The sequence below is a fragment of the Genypterus blacodes genome, unplaced genomic scaffold, assembly GCF_046128005.1.
Source record: "Genypterus blacodes isolate CSIRO-AG114 ecotype Tasmania unplaced genomic scaffold, CSIRO-AGI_Gbla_v1 ptg000099l_1, whole genome shotgun sequence".
Classification (NCBI taxonomy): Eukaryota; Metazoa; Chordata; class Actinopteri; order Ophidiiformes; family Ophidiidae; genus Genypterus; species Genypterus blacodes.
The window spans coordinates 1695374-1712500 of NW_027466903.1; the positions used below are offsets into that span (position 1 = coordinate 1695374).

General features: G+C 45.0%; 1 protein-coding gene across 2 annotated transcripts; it reads left to right on the forward strand.

Annotated features, from left to right (window-relative positions):
* The first annotated feature begins 1789 nt into the window (after positions 1 to 1789).
* kcna1b (potassium voltage-gated channel, shaker-related subfamily, member 1b) lies at positions 1790 to 4116 on the forward strand. 2 transcript variants are annotated; one of them, XM_076159816.1, is made up of 2 exons: positions 1790 to 1855; positions 2683 to 4116. In XM_076159816.1, exons 1-2 carry the CDS (start codon positions 1790 to 1792, stop codon positions 4114 to 4116), a joined length of 1500 nt encoding a protein of 499 aa, XP_076015931.1. The 2 variants fall into 2 exon arrangements, with proteins under 2 accessions (XP_076015931.1, XP_076015932.1); XM_076159817.1 differs by having other exon boundaries at positions 1790 to 1849.
* The last annotated feature ends 13011 nt before the right edge of the window (positions 4117 to 17127 follow it).

The window sequence follows — 17127 nt, forward strand, 5'->3', positions numbered from 1 at the left end:
TTACTGCTGCGTGGTGGAAAACACAACCTTCTGTTTTCATGATATTTGTTTGTGTTTCAGTGTCATAAATGTATGAAAGCTGATGATTTAGGACATAAATGAAGTACCAGCTGATCAGCTCAAACTGCAAGTAGCGCCGCTGTGTGGCCATTTATAGAGCAACCTTTTATTTTTGATCAGATCACCTGATTACCAGCTTTGGTACAGAAAGTAATGGGGTTGCTGAGTGATCGTGGGCGTGGCTTATTTTGCTCTAACTGCCATAACTCGTGAACACGTTGCGCAATTGACGCGCACACCAGCTGAGCTCCTGCGGAATGCGCGCCTGTGGCCTGTAGGCGGCGCTACAGCAGCAGTCTCCATGAAAACCTGCGTGTCGATGATCTGACAGGCTTATTGATCAGGATGCACATCGATCAGGTCCCGGGCTGCTCGGAGGTCCTGCTGGGGGTCTGTGGGTGTTTTCTGGTCTGATCTGGATCCCGGAGCCTCACTGTGTTTTACAGTCTGCCTGCATTGCGTCGCCCCCCCCCCCCCCTCTTCTAACCCCTCCCTCCCTCCCTCCCTCCTTCCTCTTCCTCTTTTCCCTCCATGAGATCCTGCACTATGCTTCCACATCCCCGCGGACGCAGCAGATCCCGTGCGCGCGCTGTGGATCCGGACCGGATCACCGTCGGACCTGCGCGGGGTTTTACCGCAGCGGAGGCTCAGGCTGCGGCTCCCCGCTGATGCTGCGCCTCCCTGCGCCTCCCTGCGCTCCTAGGCAGCCTGGTCTCACCGGTCTCACCGGTCTCACTGGTCTCACTGGACTCCGGCTCTCCCAGCAGCTTTGACTTAAAAAAAAATCTCCACTATGGTTTTAATAAATCACCCTGCAGGAGATTTGCAGCTGAAGCGCGACTCTTCTTCTCCTTCTTCTTCTTCTTCTTCTTCTTCCTCCTCCTCTTCCTCCTCCTCCGCGCTGAAAGCCTACACCAAGAGGATACCGTGGATGTTGACCAAGACAACGCGCTGTATTAATATTTCACGCATACAGTAAAGTGATATATCTGCGTCCATAAAGGCTGCAGGCTGCGGTCATTCCTCCGCATCCACCCGGCTCAGGTAAACCATCCATTCTTCATCCTCCCCTCTCCATCACTCCGTTTGTTCTTGTGAATGTGTGACACGCATGAAGGTGAAAAATGTTTTTCTCTGTGGGGGGAAACTGCGGGTCCTGCTGCGCACTGGCACCGCAAACTTCCTCACTGACGGGTGCGGTAACATGCAGGAAATGCAGCGGTCATAGGAAAGACTGCAGCTATCTATCTATCTATCTATCTATCTATCTATCTATCTATCTATCTATCTATCTATCTATCTATCTATCTATCTATCTAATATAAATGAATTATTCCTGCCTTATTATGGGATAGCAGAGAGGCAGGATGTGTGAGGAAGGTGAGTGGGGGATAAATCTGAATATGCTAAAAGGATTATGATCAAAATGGCAAGATTTGTTGAATAGATTAAATAAACTGCAAAAAGCTACACATCTTCACAGTGAATAAGAGGTGATTAATGGACTAATGGACACTAAGGACATGTTGTGATCTGCTTGTAGGTGAAGCAGAGACACTGCTGACAGAACGCAGCAGTGTTCAGCTCAGACACCATGATGACGAAGATGAGGATGAGCATGATGATGATGGTAATGAGGATGAAGGAGAGGGGGGCTCTGCACACCTCCGGGCCCCAGTAGGAGCCTCTTTACTTGGGCTGGACAGACCCGCTACCCCACTTTGGAAGGATGACAGTGGTGCCTGCAGACAACATGGACGACACCTCCACCCTGCCGGGACACCCGCAGGCCGAGGTGGGAAGTAACCCAGTACATCTGATCAAGTACTCTACCCATGTACTGCCTAAGAGTACTGATACCTGGGTATTTCCATTTTAGAGGCTTTGTACTTTCTACTGTGTGCATGCAGTCGTTTATGTTCAACATGAGACAAATGTGTCTGTTGCCGGGTAGAAACAGTTTCAGCTTGATGGCGCAGAAGATTTCAGATGTTATTCACACAGTTTTGAAGTGATATGCTGACAGTTTTACAAGATCTAATGATTTCAGGTCAATTATGTTCAAACTCGGTCACTGACATTGGTCCTCTGTAAGTTGTGTCATTGTGTAGATGTTTGTGATTCTCTTCAGGTCTGTAGGTCTTTGAATGGACCCTTATGGATCCATGAGCCCGTGTTAAATCCTCTAAAAGCTCCTCTACATGAAGTTATAAGTTTAGTTACATACTAATATGTTGACCTCTGATCTTTGACCCTGAACCCTCTGTGTGTTGTCATGAATCTCTATCCGTTGTAAGGACAAATGGTAGAGGAACATAGACGGGACAAGGCGTAAGGCCGCCTTCAGTCTTGGGACATTTCAAAGTCTTTCATTATTTACAACCAATTTTGGGTTCAAATGAACCCAAATTGGGTTAATAAATTACATATACATCATATATTATATAATATAATCAATTATATTACAAAATATAATATTTGCTGAATGTCTCCAGCTGGAATCACCTGGTTTTCTGCACCATCTTATGAAAAACTGTCCAAACCCATTTACTTGTACCTATTAATGCAAATGCAGGACTTATACTTGTGTGGTTTAAAGTATTTGTGTACCTCTACCTGCAGGACCCCTACCCCCCCGACGACGACCTGCACGACGACCACGACTGCTGCGAGCGCGTGGTCATCAACATCTCGGGCCTTCGCTTTGAGACCCAGCTGAAGACGCTGGCTCAGTTCCCGGAGACGCTGCTGGGAAACCCCAAGAAGAGGATGCGCTACTTCGACCCGCTCCGGAACGAGTACTTCTTCGACCGCAACCGACCCAGTTTTGACGCCATTTTGTATTACTACCAGTCCGGCGGCAGGCTGAGGAGGCCAGTGAATGTGCCACTAGATATGTTCTCAGAGGAGATTAAGTTCTACGAGCTCGGCGCAGAGGCCATGGAGAAATTCCGGGAGGACGAGGGATTTATCCGAGAGGAGGAGCGCCCCCTGCCAGAGAAGGAGTTTCAGCGGCAGATTTGGCTCCTGTTCGAGCATCCCGAGAGCTCGGGGCCTGCCAGGGGAATCGCCATTGTGTCAGTGATGGTTATTCTTATTTCCATTGTCATATTTTGTTTGGAGACTTTACCGGAGCTGAAGGAGGATCCCGCTGACCGCATGCAGGTTGTGGGAAACACCACCATCTATTACAAAGCCAACTTCCTCACAGATCCTTTCTTTGTGGTGGAGACGCTCTGTATCATCTGGTTTTCTTTTGAGTTGATCGTACGATTTTTCGCTTGCCCCAGCAAAGCTGCATTCTTCAAGAACATGATGAACTCCATCGATATCGTGGCCATAATTCCGTATTTCATTACACTGGGAACAGAGCTGGCTGATGATCAAGGTCCCAGGGAGGGCAAAGGAGGAGGAGAACAGGCTACGTCTCTGGCTATTCTCAGGGTTATCCGCCTGGTCAGGGTGTTCCGGATCTTCAAACTATCCCGACACTCAAAGGGGCTCCAGATTCTAGGCCAGACTCTGAAGGCCAGCATGCGGGAGCTTGGCCTGCTTATTTTCTTCCTCTTCATCGGCGTCATTTTGTTCTCCAGTGCTGTCTACTTCGCCGAGGCTGAGGAGAAGGGATCCTTCTTCACCAGCATCCCGGACGCTTTCTGGTGGGCTGTGGTTTCCATGACAACAGTGGGCTACGGGGACATGTACCCTGTGACCATTGGGGGCAAGATCGTGGGCTCGCTGTGTGCCATCGCTGGCGTGTTGACCATCGCGCTGCCGGTGCCCGTCATTGTGTCCAACTTCAACTACTTCTACCACCGAGAGACGGAGGGGGAGGAGCAGGCGCAGCTGCTCAACGTCAGCAACCAGAACCTGGCGTCGGATTCCAACTCCAGCCGCCGCAGCTCATCCATTATCAGTAAGTCGGAGTACATGGAGATAGACGAGGACATGAAGAACAGCATCGATAACTTTAGAGAAGCGAATCTTAGGACTGCCAATTGCACGGCGCCGAGCCAGAACTGTGTCAACAAGACGAAGCTGCTCACCGACGTGTGAGGGCCAAACGCTGTAGAGACGCATCTGATCCAAACATTCTCACCACCAGTGCAGTGAGATGATTCCAACCTGTTTGCAATACAATTGAAATGCTGGTGTCAGGAATGTTCTAGACGAAGTGGGAGGTAGAAGCTCCATTTTCAGATCCATCTCATTCAGTCTGGTTTCAAGATACAGGATGCCAAAAAATGCCTCATTCATATAACGTCAGTCTCCCCACAACAAACTACTCTGGGACATTAAACTACACACACAACTAAACAATCATACAAACTAACAGTCAAATTATAAGGCAAAAATAAAACAACATTTGATACACAGTTCTATTAAATATTAAGATGCAGAATGAGATTTGTAGCCCTGCTAGGCACTGGATCCAGAACCCGATCCTACTGATCCTGCTCCTACTGATCCTGATCCTACCGATCCAGATCCAGTGTATGTGAGTGTTTTGGCTGTACTGTCCTTACCTAGTGTGAGCACAGGAAATAATATTTAAAAATGTAATAACTGTAAAACTATTATCCACATTCTCCTCAAAATATAGTATGCACACATGCGCACACGCACACGCACACGCACACGCACCCACCCACACACACACACACACACAAACAAAATGGAGGCAAAACTTAACGTCCTTGGCAGAGGTAAAACAGGCATCAATCATTTAGCTTATTTTGTATAAGAACAATCACTACTTCACTGCCGTTTTCAAATCTGTAAATACACTCGAGCTGTAAAGATGAAAAGAAGCTTTGAAGACTAGAGCGACTCACACATGGACCACATGACGACAATCAAGCCTGAGAGACGTTTCTAGAATCCCCTTATACCTTCTGCTGTGTTGATCTGAAAGCAGCTGATTGGTGTGAACAGGTTGAAGTGATCTTACGGACGAAGTGATCAGATGCAGTTTTTTACAGAGACACGCATGTAAATAGTGTAGAAACATCTGGATGCTTTAAAATCTTAATTTTTTCCTTTATACGTTTTTGCATTGACTAAAATGTGAAGCATAAAGACAAAACAGTTCAAGCGCACACAAGAGTCGGAGCAGGAAGTCGCTTGTGGTGGAATGTTTGGGAACAACACAGAGCTCAGGAAATGTCAGAGTGGAAAAGATCGCAGCTAACCCTGACCCTAACCCTAACACTAACCCTAACCCTCAACACCGGACGGATTCACACTCACGAGGATGAACCCATGGCGCCATCAGCAGGTGAATCGTTTAAATATCTCCAAGCTGCTCAGTCTGACCAGCCACACGTCACCTTGTTTTTATCCGCCCCCCAAAAGTTCTTCACTCGGCAGGATGAATAGTTTTGACGTTTCTGACCAGACAAACCTACGTGACAACTTCCCACGACAACATGTGGGAGGAGTTTGGGCAGTGGCATTATTATCAGAAGTGACCAATCAGAGAGTCCATTTTAAATATGCCCAGTTTCTAAATAGTTGCCAATGTTTCACTTATTTTGTTGCATTTTCCTTAATCTAAAAATAAACAAATATACTGAGTACTCTTGGGGACAACTTGAAAATTGGAAATCAAACAATCAACAAAGTGGTCTTTGACACAGATCCTTCCTGCCTCCCTCTATGTGGCCTAACACGTGACCTTTCACCTTTTGGGCAGGAAAACATGGCGTCTTGTTTCTTATATAAGTCCTGTACTTCTCTTGACAATAGAGAAGCTTTTTAGTAACTGTCAATTTATACATGAAGTGCTTCACGTTTCTTCTGAGAAGCACTGTATTGGAAATAATCCAGTAATTGTACAGGATTATTCCCAACATTTCATGGTTGGGAAAGATTACTCCCACGTTTCCAAGAAACCCAAAATATTTTATCCTGGATGTTGAAGGTGTTCTAGATGTTTCTCAACCATTCCCGGTGTTATGAAGTTATTCCTATATTTCCATGATCAGACATTCCACTCTGACACCTGTGGGGCTCCGTGCTGTCTCACCCACTTCCCCAGGGAGACTGAAGAACACGCAGAGCCACAGAGCTTTGCTCTTGGATGGATTATAGTTCACTGAGATGTTGCTCACCGTCCTTTCACGCACCTTTAACGGACACAAACAGGAAGTGTGCCCAGTCTTTGTTTTGGTCGTTTTTGTTCCTGATTCTTGGAGGTTCTCTCGTGGAGGATTTCCGCTCTGCTGCTACAGGCCGGACGCTCCCTGTATGATGCAACTCACCTTTATCCAAAACTGGGATTAAATATCACGCATGTGGAGACGCTCCTCTCTCCTGTCGGCATGCAGCAAGACGTGACCTCATCTTTACTCATGTCTCCTTCAGCTCGCGTCTTCATGTCCGTCTGTCTCTGTCTCTGTCTCTCTCTCTCTCTCTCCCTCCCCCCTTTCACTCTCTTGTTCCATTTCACCTAAAGTGCTCTGATGTCCGTGGTTCTTTCAGAGCATCTCATTGTTGAATGTCGACGCGCTAAGGGAACAGCGACTCTTCCCAGCAGAGAGATCGCAGCATGTCAAATCTCCTAAAGCATCATGGGTAAATTAGCTTCAGTACAGCTCTGTATCCTCGTGTACTCAATGCATGACGTCAGTATTAACTTGCTTGCAGTTGTGTGAGCACGGGAGGAAGCGGGTGACGATTCTCCTCATTATTGTCAAGCTAACGACAGGATGTGCTGCATGCAAAAACTGCCAGAGGGGACAAATCAGCTAAAAATAGAAAAACCAGTGGCGATGCACCAGGGTTGATTGATAAGTTGTGAGCCCAGCATTGAAAGCCAAGACTAAGAGGTCACTCAATTCTTTATTTTCCGACTAAACGCTCTTCTGCCAACAATGCTGGAGGGAATTGATCGAATTTTTGATTTCAGCAATCTGAGGAGATCCTTATCTTCTCTAAAAAGACGTTTTATCAAGCCACTCTGATAAAGAGACCTGATCGCGCCTCTTAGTAAGAAATCCAAATCAGGGGGATATTTGAGGCTTACTTGGTGTTTTGGGGAGGACTCCTAAGGGCGGTGAGGTTTGTCTGTCTGACTGTTTGGGAGGACTGGAGTGTCTGAGAGGCTTTTGACAGACCTGTAAGCAAGACAGGAGAACGCTGTCAACCCTGGGGCCTCGTTTGATGGTTCCAAGGAGAACTCCATAGATCAGTTGTGTGAAATCCTTGTGAGTCAGGCGAGGTGAGTCATCTGTGACTTCAGGTTAACGCTGACATCCTCAGAGCTTTGGGTAGCTCCTCAGCACCCGGTTGGGCTCACTACATGTCAATCAACCCTTGTATCTTGTGTAAAAAAAACAAAAAGCGTGTCAGACTTCAGTCCTCCTTCTGTATCTCTTGAGTTTGTATGGAATGTGTGCGGCCTGAACATTTCTGTGACTCACTGAAACAAAGTCAATTTGGTCTCTGGTGCCTTGAAGCTCGTCGATCGAAGTGCCTCCCGTTACTGCAGAGGAGCTCACCGCGTGCAGCTTAGCGTTTCCTGCCACAGACATGCAGTATTACCTGCACGGCGACAAGTGTAAGGGCCCAGACATCACGTTAAGGCTCAAACATCAACACCTTCTATTTTGCGATAAAGGACGACGGACAGACACACGGCTGCAGCGCTTTGACTTTCTTCTGGCATTTGTCGTGTTTCCCAAATAGCTTCTCTTTGTTCTGCTGCATCTCTACCAAATGTTGCATCATTCCCCTCATCAGCTTCTCTCCAAAGCTCCCAGCTGTGGCGAGCGTCCATCTCTCTGTTTGTGTTTACGTCCAAACACGGTCATACATATGCATGATCTTATTAACACCTCCACTGTGATTGGCTGCTGCAGACTATGTGACAGTAACCAGACTTTGGTTTGTTACTCAAACCCCAGGTGAGGCGTTCACTGTCCAGCTTGAAATCAAACACCATCATCAATCATTCCACTACTACCTTCTACTTTTATTGATTATTTCCTCAACAGGTATCTTCTCTAAAATATTACAACAATTTATGTCTAAATAACACTAAAGAAATTCTGCAAATTTCACGTGTGTTTTCAGAAAAGCTTCTTATTTCTGGAGAGTCACACATTTAAACTACAACAGTTAGAAGAGTTGCTTTGAGTCAAACTAATTGCTTTTGTGATCGTTTGTTACTGTTTTCGCAGCGTGTGTGTGCGTGCAGCTGTGTGTTGTCACCTCGTCACTTTCATGAACTGTTGCTGAGTATTTTGAAGGTAATATCCTTGTAATTGACATTTTAACAGGAAATGGAGGTTAAAGGTGCTACGTGTAAACATGCAGCAGGTCAAACAGAGCAAAGTTACAAATTAACCATTTTATGAAGAAATCAAATCATATCAAAGTTCCACATGTTCAGGACTGACTGGTGATCTGTGAGGGAGGTCGGTGGTCTGTGGTTTTACTTTTCGTTCCTCTGTGTTGTGTTTACCCTGTTGGCCAAAGTCTGAGACGTTTTTGTACTGTTACATACAAACTACACGTGACTGAAGGACCAAAATTAACTTTTATAATCCTTGCATATCATCAAAGCACAAGAAGAAAAGCTCATTTTTACTCCAGGTTCATGGTAATCTTACCATTTGTTGTTACCTTTTACTCTTCGGGCAGAAACGTTTGTTGTTCGAGATCTGTGAGAAAACTTTACGTAAAAATCTGAATCTGGTTTGACGTAAATATCAGTTTACACGCTGCCTACTGCCAACATCAAAACCTATAAAAAAAGGAAAATACGGATAAAAAATGTGAAACATTCTGATCATTTCACTGCATCAGTATCAGCTCAGAGTTTCTCAACCTCAGGGCCGGGACCCCAGGGTGGGTCACAGTTGATTTATAGAAATTGATATTCGATTGATGTATTTTTACTTGAAAAAAGGTTTTGATATTTGTTTTGATCTGAATAAAACAAAATTATTTCAGGGAAACAGAAAATTCAAAACTTGGGGAAAGGTTTAAATTAACTATTAAATGTGAGATTAGAAAAGATTGAGATTATTAGTGAACAAAATGTAGGTGAAGGTGCTGGAAACCTGAAACATGTGCTGACACAAACTGCCTGGTCTCTGATCCTCACTGCCTCTCACATGTTACTCATGGATTCACAGCATGATTGGAGCCAATAATGGATCAATAGCGCTGAGCTGCAATCGGCTTCAGGGCTCCTGGTCCAGATGTGGTTGAGAAACTGTGGCGCTTCAGAATCTTTAATGTTTCACTTGATGAATGAGTGCTGAGCAGGTTTTAGTATGAAAAATGTAAAGACAAATAAAGTCACTGTGTGGTGATGATGAAGATGAAGATGAAGATGAAGATGAAGATGATGATGATGATGATGATGATGATGATGATGATGATGATGATGATCTGTCCGAATTTCACTTCTGCCGAACAAAGTGCATGACTGATGGAAGACTGCATGATCTTAAACATTCAAATAAATTTATGCTGGAAATATATTTTGCTCATAAAAACTTTAGTAGTATTATTGTTGTTGTTGTTACAGTTTCTTCTTTTGGAAAAATAATTAAAAACTCTCTGTTTTCACCGAAGATTTGCTTATTTGGGGCCTAATGTCTTTGATGTTGTTGTTCATCGTTCCCTGTTCTCCACGTGGACATGAATCAGAAAAAATTATTCCTCCCCCTGCTGGACAGACAAAGTGCTGCATGAACTTCGACCTCTCACTGCAGTCTGACATGTTGAGGTGTTTAGAGTGTGTAAGTGATGCATCATGACCTCATCGTTTAAGGAAAGCATCAAAAAATGTAGAAGAAGAAGAAACGGTACAATCCTACAGACTGTTGATCTCTGAGGCCCCAGACACATTGTTCTCTTTCACAGCACAGAAGAATAATTAAAGCAGCAATCACAGGTACGAGTCACAATGTGAGAGAATCACACAACATCACCACGACAATGACACCACGACAACAGCACCACGACAACATCACCACAACCATCCTGAAAGCAGCACTAAGGCACATTAAGCCCCCCAATGTTGCATGATTGTAATTGCATCCTTTTAGTCTGCAGTCTCTGTCCTCTGATACAGCCTCTGTCTTCTGATACCGTGTCTGTCCTCTGATACAGCCTCTGTCCTCTCATACAGTCTCTGTCCTCTGATACAGCCTCTGTCTTCTGATACAGTCTCTATCCTCTGATACAGCCTCTGTCCTCTGATACCGTGTCTGTCCTCTGATACAGCCTCTGTCCTCTCATACAGTCTCTGTCCTCTGATACAACTTCTGTCCTCTCATACAGTTTCTCATACAGTTTCCACAGAAGTGAGTGTGGACAGCTCAGGTGTGTTTGTGTCATGGCGCAGGTTTGTTTACATTGTAATGATACAAGCCATAAATTTCAATAGAATCTGAATCTGGGTTATACCAAACAACCTGCCTCCCTTCCCTAATAAAGTTATTTTGAATCAGGAGTTGCTGCGTGCTGTTAGAATGCAGCACATCCACACAATGAGAACACAGACAAGAGAATCAATCTGTCTTTGCGTATCTAAAGTATAAGAGTGAAGCTCAAAACAAGAAACTGTTCTTTAACTCCACAATCAATACCGATATTATTGATTATGAGATCATTATTATTATTGATATAAATCACATATATACAGTTTGTTTGTGAGTTTGAGTTAAAGGTACATGCGTGTCATGTGTCGTCTGTATGACCTTTTTAAAATAGCCTGGCATGTGGAGCGGCTCACTCTGTTGTCACGGTGACCCTGCTGGAAAACATAACAACAACGATCAACGTGTGACCAGCCAGCAGCCAATCAGAGCTCTGCGTCCAGAAAAACAAAGTCTGACAGGAGATTTGACCCCTGCTGCTGCTGCTCACTCTTACACTTTAGAGTTTTTGACTTCACTTTCAATCGATTCAGATTATCGATTATTGGTGATTGACTTGCCCTGTATACTGCAGCCCAGTGTCACATACGTCTCAAAGGCCCAGAGCAACACACGGTCCCCAGCTCAGTGTGCAACGGATCAGCGGAAGCTTGTAGTTCTAAATAAATTCATGTATAATGTATGTGCTGTGTGAAAGTATTTATGTCTTTGTAAGCAGACATATGACAAGTGGGATGGCGTCGTGTCAGAGTGTGATTACTGTGGAATAATGTCCATATGGGGCTATCAGGATGTACGATGTTTTGAGTCTCTGATGGCGGCTATAGCGCCACCATCAGGAAGTTCACACCACATTTGATCAAAACCAGAAAGAAAGAAAAGAGCGTCACAAACATCCTGCTTCAATACTGCTGACCTTAATGTTAAAGTGCACATATGTCCAACCATATGTGTGTGTGTGTGTGTGTGTGTGTGTGTGTGTGTGTGTGTGTGTTTGCACTTCACTTTGGGGCCTCAGGCAGGTGGTGTTTATGTGTGAGTTCCATTTTTAGACAGAGGCTGCTGTTGTGTGTACTGTATAGACTTCATGCTTTTCTCTCTGTCTCTCTCTCTCTGTATGTGTGTGTGTGTGTGTGTGTGTGTGTGTACTGTCCTCTGTGTTCATGTGTTGCAGTTGCCAAATTGCTATGTGGGTTGTTGTGAAAAGTGTGACTCACACACAGTCTATTCTTAACAGGCTAAGAATAACACCTGCAGCACGTCAACACACACACACACACACACACACACACACACACACACACACACACACACACACACACACACACACACACACACACACACACACACACACACAGAGAGAGAGAGAGAGAGAGAGAGAGAGAGAGAGAGAGTTCTTCTCAATAAAAGGAAAAGGGTAGTGTGTGTGAGAGAGACCGCAGACAGGTGGAGAGGACGGAGGAGACAGTATTCAGAGTAAATGTCTGTGAAGATTGACAGATACAGTAGATGTCTAAATAGGACTGCATAGTATGTGTGTGTGTGTGTGTGCGCGTGCGTGCATGCGTGATTTCATCATGCATCGCAGGTACAACAAAAACACTGTCCCTGTGTTAATCCCTCCCTCCTTCCCTCCCACACACTGCTAGATGGACGACGGACGGGCTGCAGTCCTACGCTGGTTGTGTAACGTCCACTGCAGTGAGGCTCCACTCCTGCTGCTCAATTATTCACAGTGTGTTTGTATTGTGGAGTGGAAATCTGCAGCAAAGTGAAACCTGAGCAGCCTTCAGCTCGTCCTAGTCCAAACGATGAGGGCATGAGGGGACGAGTGGACGAGGGGGCAAGGGGACGAGGGGACGAGGGGACGAGGGGACGAGGGGACAAATTTTCTCTTGATCGCAATGGTTTGTGGGAAAGCACGCTGGTTTGTACGGTGGCGGCCTTCGTGCTCTCAATCAGGTCCCACTCCCACGGCCTCTCCAACACGTCTGACCTCATAACTGCCGTCCACCTCCTCCAGTTTCATTTTCCGCTGCCTTTCTCTAGCTCCTCCTGAGCTGCATCACATCCATTCAGGCACAGAGGAGCTAGGCAGCAGCCATCTTCCCGTAACACAGCTCCTCCTCCGTTTGAGAGTATTTTTGATGAATTGAGAATATTTTATATCACAACAGTACTGTATACACTCACATGTAACAGCCTCTCTATAAGTGCTTTGTGAAGGGACCAAAGTAAAAATACTTCATGACAGTACTTGAATCACAATTTCTGGAATAGTCTTATTTTTTACAAATGAGCTGTCGCTTATGGAGGTCAGAGGTTATACAGAACTGTTTTAATTGCTCAGTAAAGTTGAATTCTTAAGCTTTGTAAAAATCTGTAGGTAACATATGATAAATAAATATTATTGACTTTCACCCATGGTGCCATCATATGACTTCATCTTAGGACCTGATGGTAGACACCCTGAGAGGAAATGGAGCTGGAGATCTGTGGACATGGAGGAAGGCGTGCCTGTTAGTCTGGTGTCATATGGAGTTATAATATATTCACATGTGTACTTTCTTAAACACACCCCCTGCTATGTACTGCAGAGTGCTGCTGGACTGGGACACGGCTGTCCATCAAACCACATGGATGCTGAACCTGAGGTCACGCAGCAGTGACCTCTGCACCAGCGCCAAGGCATAAGAAACTCAAGACAAACTCATTCTCACAAACACACACACACACACACACATGTTGTGCTTGTAGCTTTCATGTCTACAGCCTAATACAGGAAGTTGGTGTTTGTATTGGACAATATCAAAGAGTCAAAACTTGAGGTTGATGCCTTTACACCCAGTTAGGGCTCCAAGATTTGGGTACATTCCCTTTCTTGATCCCGGCTCGGAATCAGTGGGGCAGTGAGTCATCCTGTACATTTGGCTTTGTTTATATTGTGATGCGTAACCACCTTCACTCCCACTCCCACTCCCACCCCCACTCTCTCTCTCTCTCTCTCTCTCTCTCTCTCTCTCTCTCTCGCCCACTCTCTCTCTCTCTCTCTCTCTCTCTCTCTCTCTCTCTCTCTCTCTCTCTCTCTCTCTCTCTCTCTCTCTCTCACCCACTCTCTCTCTCTCTCTCTCTCTCTCTCTCTCTCTCTCTCTCTCTCTCTCTCTCTCGCCCTCTCTCTCTCTCTCTCTGCCTTTACCCCTCTTCCTTTGTATGTGTGTTTGTTTGTCTAGATGTTTTGTTTGGGACTGTGTTATGTGTTGTTAGTTGTTAGTCATGCTGACATCCAGTCTGGCCGGGAGTCAAGCCGACTCTCACAGGCGGTGGTGCCGGGCTGCAGAGGCTCACACGCCGACATAGAATCAAACCGATCTTTGTCTGTTCGGTTGAGAATTGTAGTTTCGGTAAGATTGTGGGGATAGTGGGGTGGTGATCTTTCTGGATTTGGTGAAGAAAGTTGACACTAATGTTGAGCAGAGGGTTGTGATTAATGATTCCTTTGTTCAGGTGGGGTCGCTGGTTAATCCAGCCAAGAAGGTTATTCTGTCTAAATCTAATTTTATTTAAAAAAATTAAAAAAACAATCTCACAAGCCCACCGGCTGTCAGTCTGCTGGTGCAGGAGTTTGGCTCTGACTCAAGCACACAGCACACTGTACTCTCTACATGCTGTTTAAAAGGAAACTAAATCTTTACTACCATACCAACACGCCTTCCTGCCGCTAATGCCTCCACCTGGGCCTGATTGGTCACATGACTGGCTGAGCTCCGCCCACACAAGTCATGGGATATTAGGACAAATTAGAGCCGGGGGGAGTCGGAGGGTGAGAGGATGAAAGAGAGAGAAACCAGAAGGAAACTTCATTAATCTGTCGTTGATCCACATCTGACCTGCATCATTGATCATTAATCTATAAACTCCAGATTGCTGATGGTAAAAATTTCAAAACTGTATATCCTCAGAGAAGCTGTGTGTGTGTGTATGTGTGTGTGTGTGTGTGTGTGTGTGTGTGTGTGTGTGTGTGTGTGTGTGTGTGTGTGTGTGTGTGCATGCGTGCTTGCGTATCTGCTGGCATGAGAACAACAAGACTGAATGATTGATAGTTAACAAAGCTGTGTAAAGCAGCCTGTAAATGATGAATGGTACACACACACACACACACACACACACACACACACACACACACACACACACACATACACACACACAGTAATCTCCGGTGACAGTCAGCTGTGGGTTTTGCTCTTTACACCTTGTAACTGAAGTGTGTGTTGTGTGTGTATGTGAGTGTGTGTCACAAAGGAGAGCCAAGGCCAGAACATAAAGACAAAAGAAACAAACTAAATATTCTTGCAAAATATCATTTTATAGTTTCATGTACACAAGAAAGCCATTGACGCTTCAAACTCCACTGACAGAATTTAAGTCTAGAAATCCTACTGAAAAAGGAGAGAGAGGGGGAGGGAGAGAGAGCGACGGAGAGAGAGAGAGAGAGAGAGAGAGAGAGAGAGGGAGAGAGAGAGAGAGAGAGAGAGAGAGAGAGAGAGAGAGAGAGAGAGAGAGAGAGAGAGAGAGAGAGGGTCTGGGGTCAGGTCACTGTGGGTTTTTGGAAAAAAACATTGAGAGATGAGGAGGAGGATGGCGAGGACGGTATTCAGAGTAAATTTTATTTGTGTGTGAGAGGGAGAGAGGGAGAGGTAGAGAGGGAGAATATATATGTATGATTTACATAAAAGCTGTTTTTAGTTCTATAAAACCACAGAAGACAAACATTTGTTTTCAATTGTGGGTGTTTAGTGTAACTGAAGAAAAGACAGACGAGACAAACAGGCAGGCAGACTGAGTGAGAGTGAGAGTGAGAATGAGAAAGAGAGCCTTTGTCGCCCCCTGCTGGCGTCTCTTAAGTTCTTCACACCTTCACCCTGCTGTGGGAAGCTGCGCTGCATGGAGACGAGAGCCATGGCAACTGGCAGATACTACTGTGTGTCACCATAGCAACCCGTGAACTGGTGCGAGGTAAGAGATAAGATGTAAAAATCCTGAGACAGCAAAAAGAAAGGAGCCGAAATGAAAAATGGACGGAAGGAAAACAAAGACAGCGGGACATATCAGTGATGTGAAGGACTTAAATTATTTAAGTGAGTCACGTTGTAAATGGAACAAAACAATACCGTAGTGCGGCCACAGGAGGGCGCTGCTGACACACACACGCGCGCGCAGCAACTCTGCACTGGGCTGTGATATTTAACTTTAAATGTCAAAATGACTCACACAGAATGAAACTGACTCACATGAGCAGAGGAAGCACCGGGTCTCAAGTCAGGACAGACGAATCACAAGTCTGCAGTCACATCACTAAACAGTTAAATAACGTATGCTTTCAAGCATTACAGGTGATACTCCAACTTCAACTTCATATTTGTATAATTGTACAATGTTCATTTTTGTTATTTGTCATGCATTAGGTCTAAGTGAAGTCTGTGTCATGTATGTTCACACCTCTGACCTGCTGTCTCATCACAATTTCCCTCAGCAGATGATGATTTATTTTTATCAAAGCAGAGTTAGTCATATTTAGTGGCATAAACAAGCGAGGTTTGTTGGAGCATGTAGTAAATCTTATGCTATGTTATCATGTCTTGTTATGTCCCTGAAGGCAGATGGACTCCTCCTATTTTTGCCCCACGTCCATAATGGAGCACAAAGAGGCAATTTGAGAGAGCGGCTCCTTTGTGCATGCAAAGCAAACGAATGGAGTGTCGGCCCCAGGGCCACCAACACACTGACTGCACTCTGCTGCCATGCACATGTTTCCTCTTTACACACATACGCATGCACACCAGTGTCAAAGCTGAAACGCTGCAGAAGAGCGATATGATAACAATCTCAATATATTTGGGGAAAGTTAACATCAGAATTAGGTCGCCGACAGTGTTTTTCTGTAACTGAGCATTTTCCAGATTACAAATACTGCTAAGAGTAGAATTTCAGTAAACGCGAATAAGAAGGAGGAATTCATAAGTCTACAGAGACTTTAAGGGGTAAAAAAAGAGTTTTAGATCTTTGTAATTTCGCCTCATTCACTTTGACTGAGAGCTTGAGCAGCAAACACTGAGGTCAGCGTTCTTATCCTTTAACGTGTAAAGATACTTATTGTAGAATTTGCTCATGATAAATTGTGTCGTCTCTGCAACGCCTCCTACTAATGGACTCTGCTGAGATGATGAATACATGACATTTGAGCCACAAAAGCTCAAAAAGTCTACACAATGTGACTATGCAGACAGCTTGTTGTCCCCACATGCAATGAAAAGAGTACACACACACACACACACACACACACACCACTGCATTAGTTAAATGACCTATTTTAAAGGTTACTTTCTTGGCCTGAGGCTGGATCAGGAAACAAAGCACAAGCTCTATATTTATCTCTCTTCTGATAAGAACGACGAGCGAGTATTCGCCCTGCATGCTGGATTATAACATCAGAGCCATTGCATGCACACACGTGCACACACACAGGCACACACAAATGCTTTCCCTTGAAATTAGGTGAAAATATTAAATCTATTAGGGGTAAACAAGAAGTGCGGCTCAGAGCTGCAGACAGATTAATGTGTACATGTACAGAATGTGTGTGTGTGTGTGTGTGTGTGTTCTGAGTTGATTT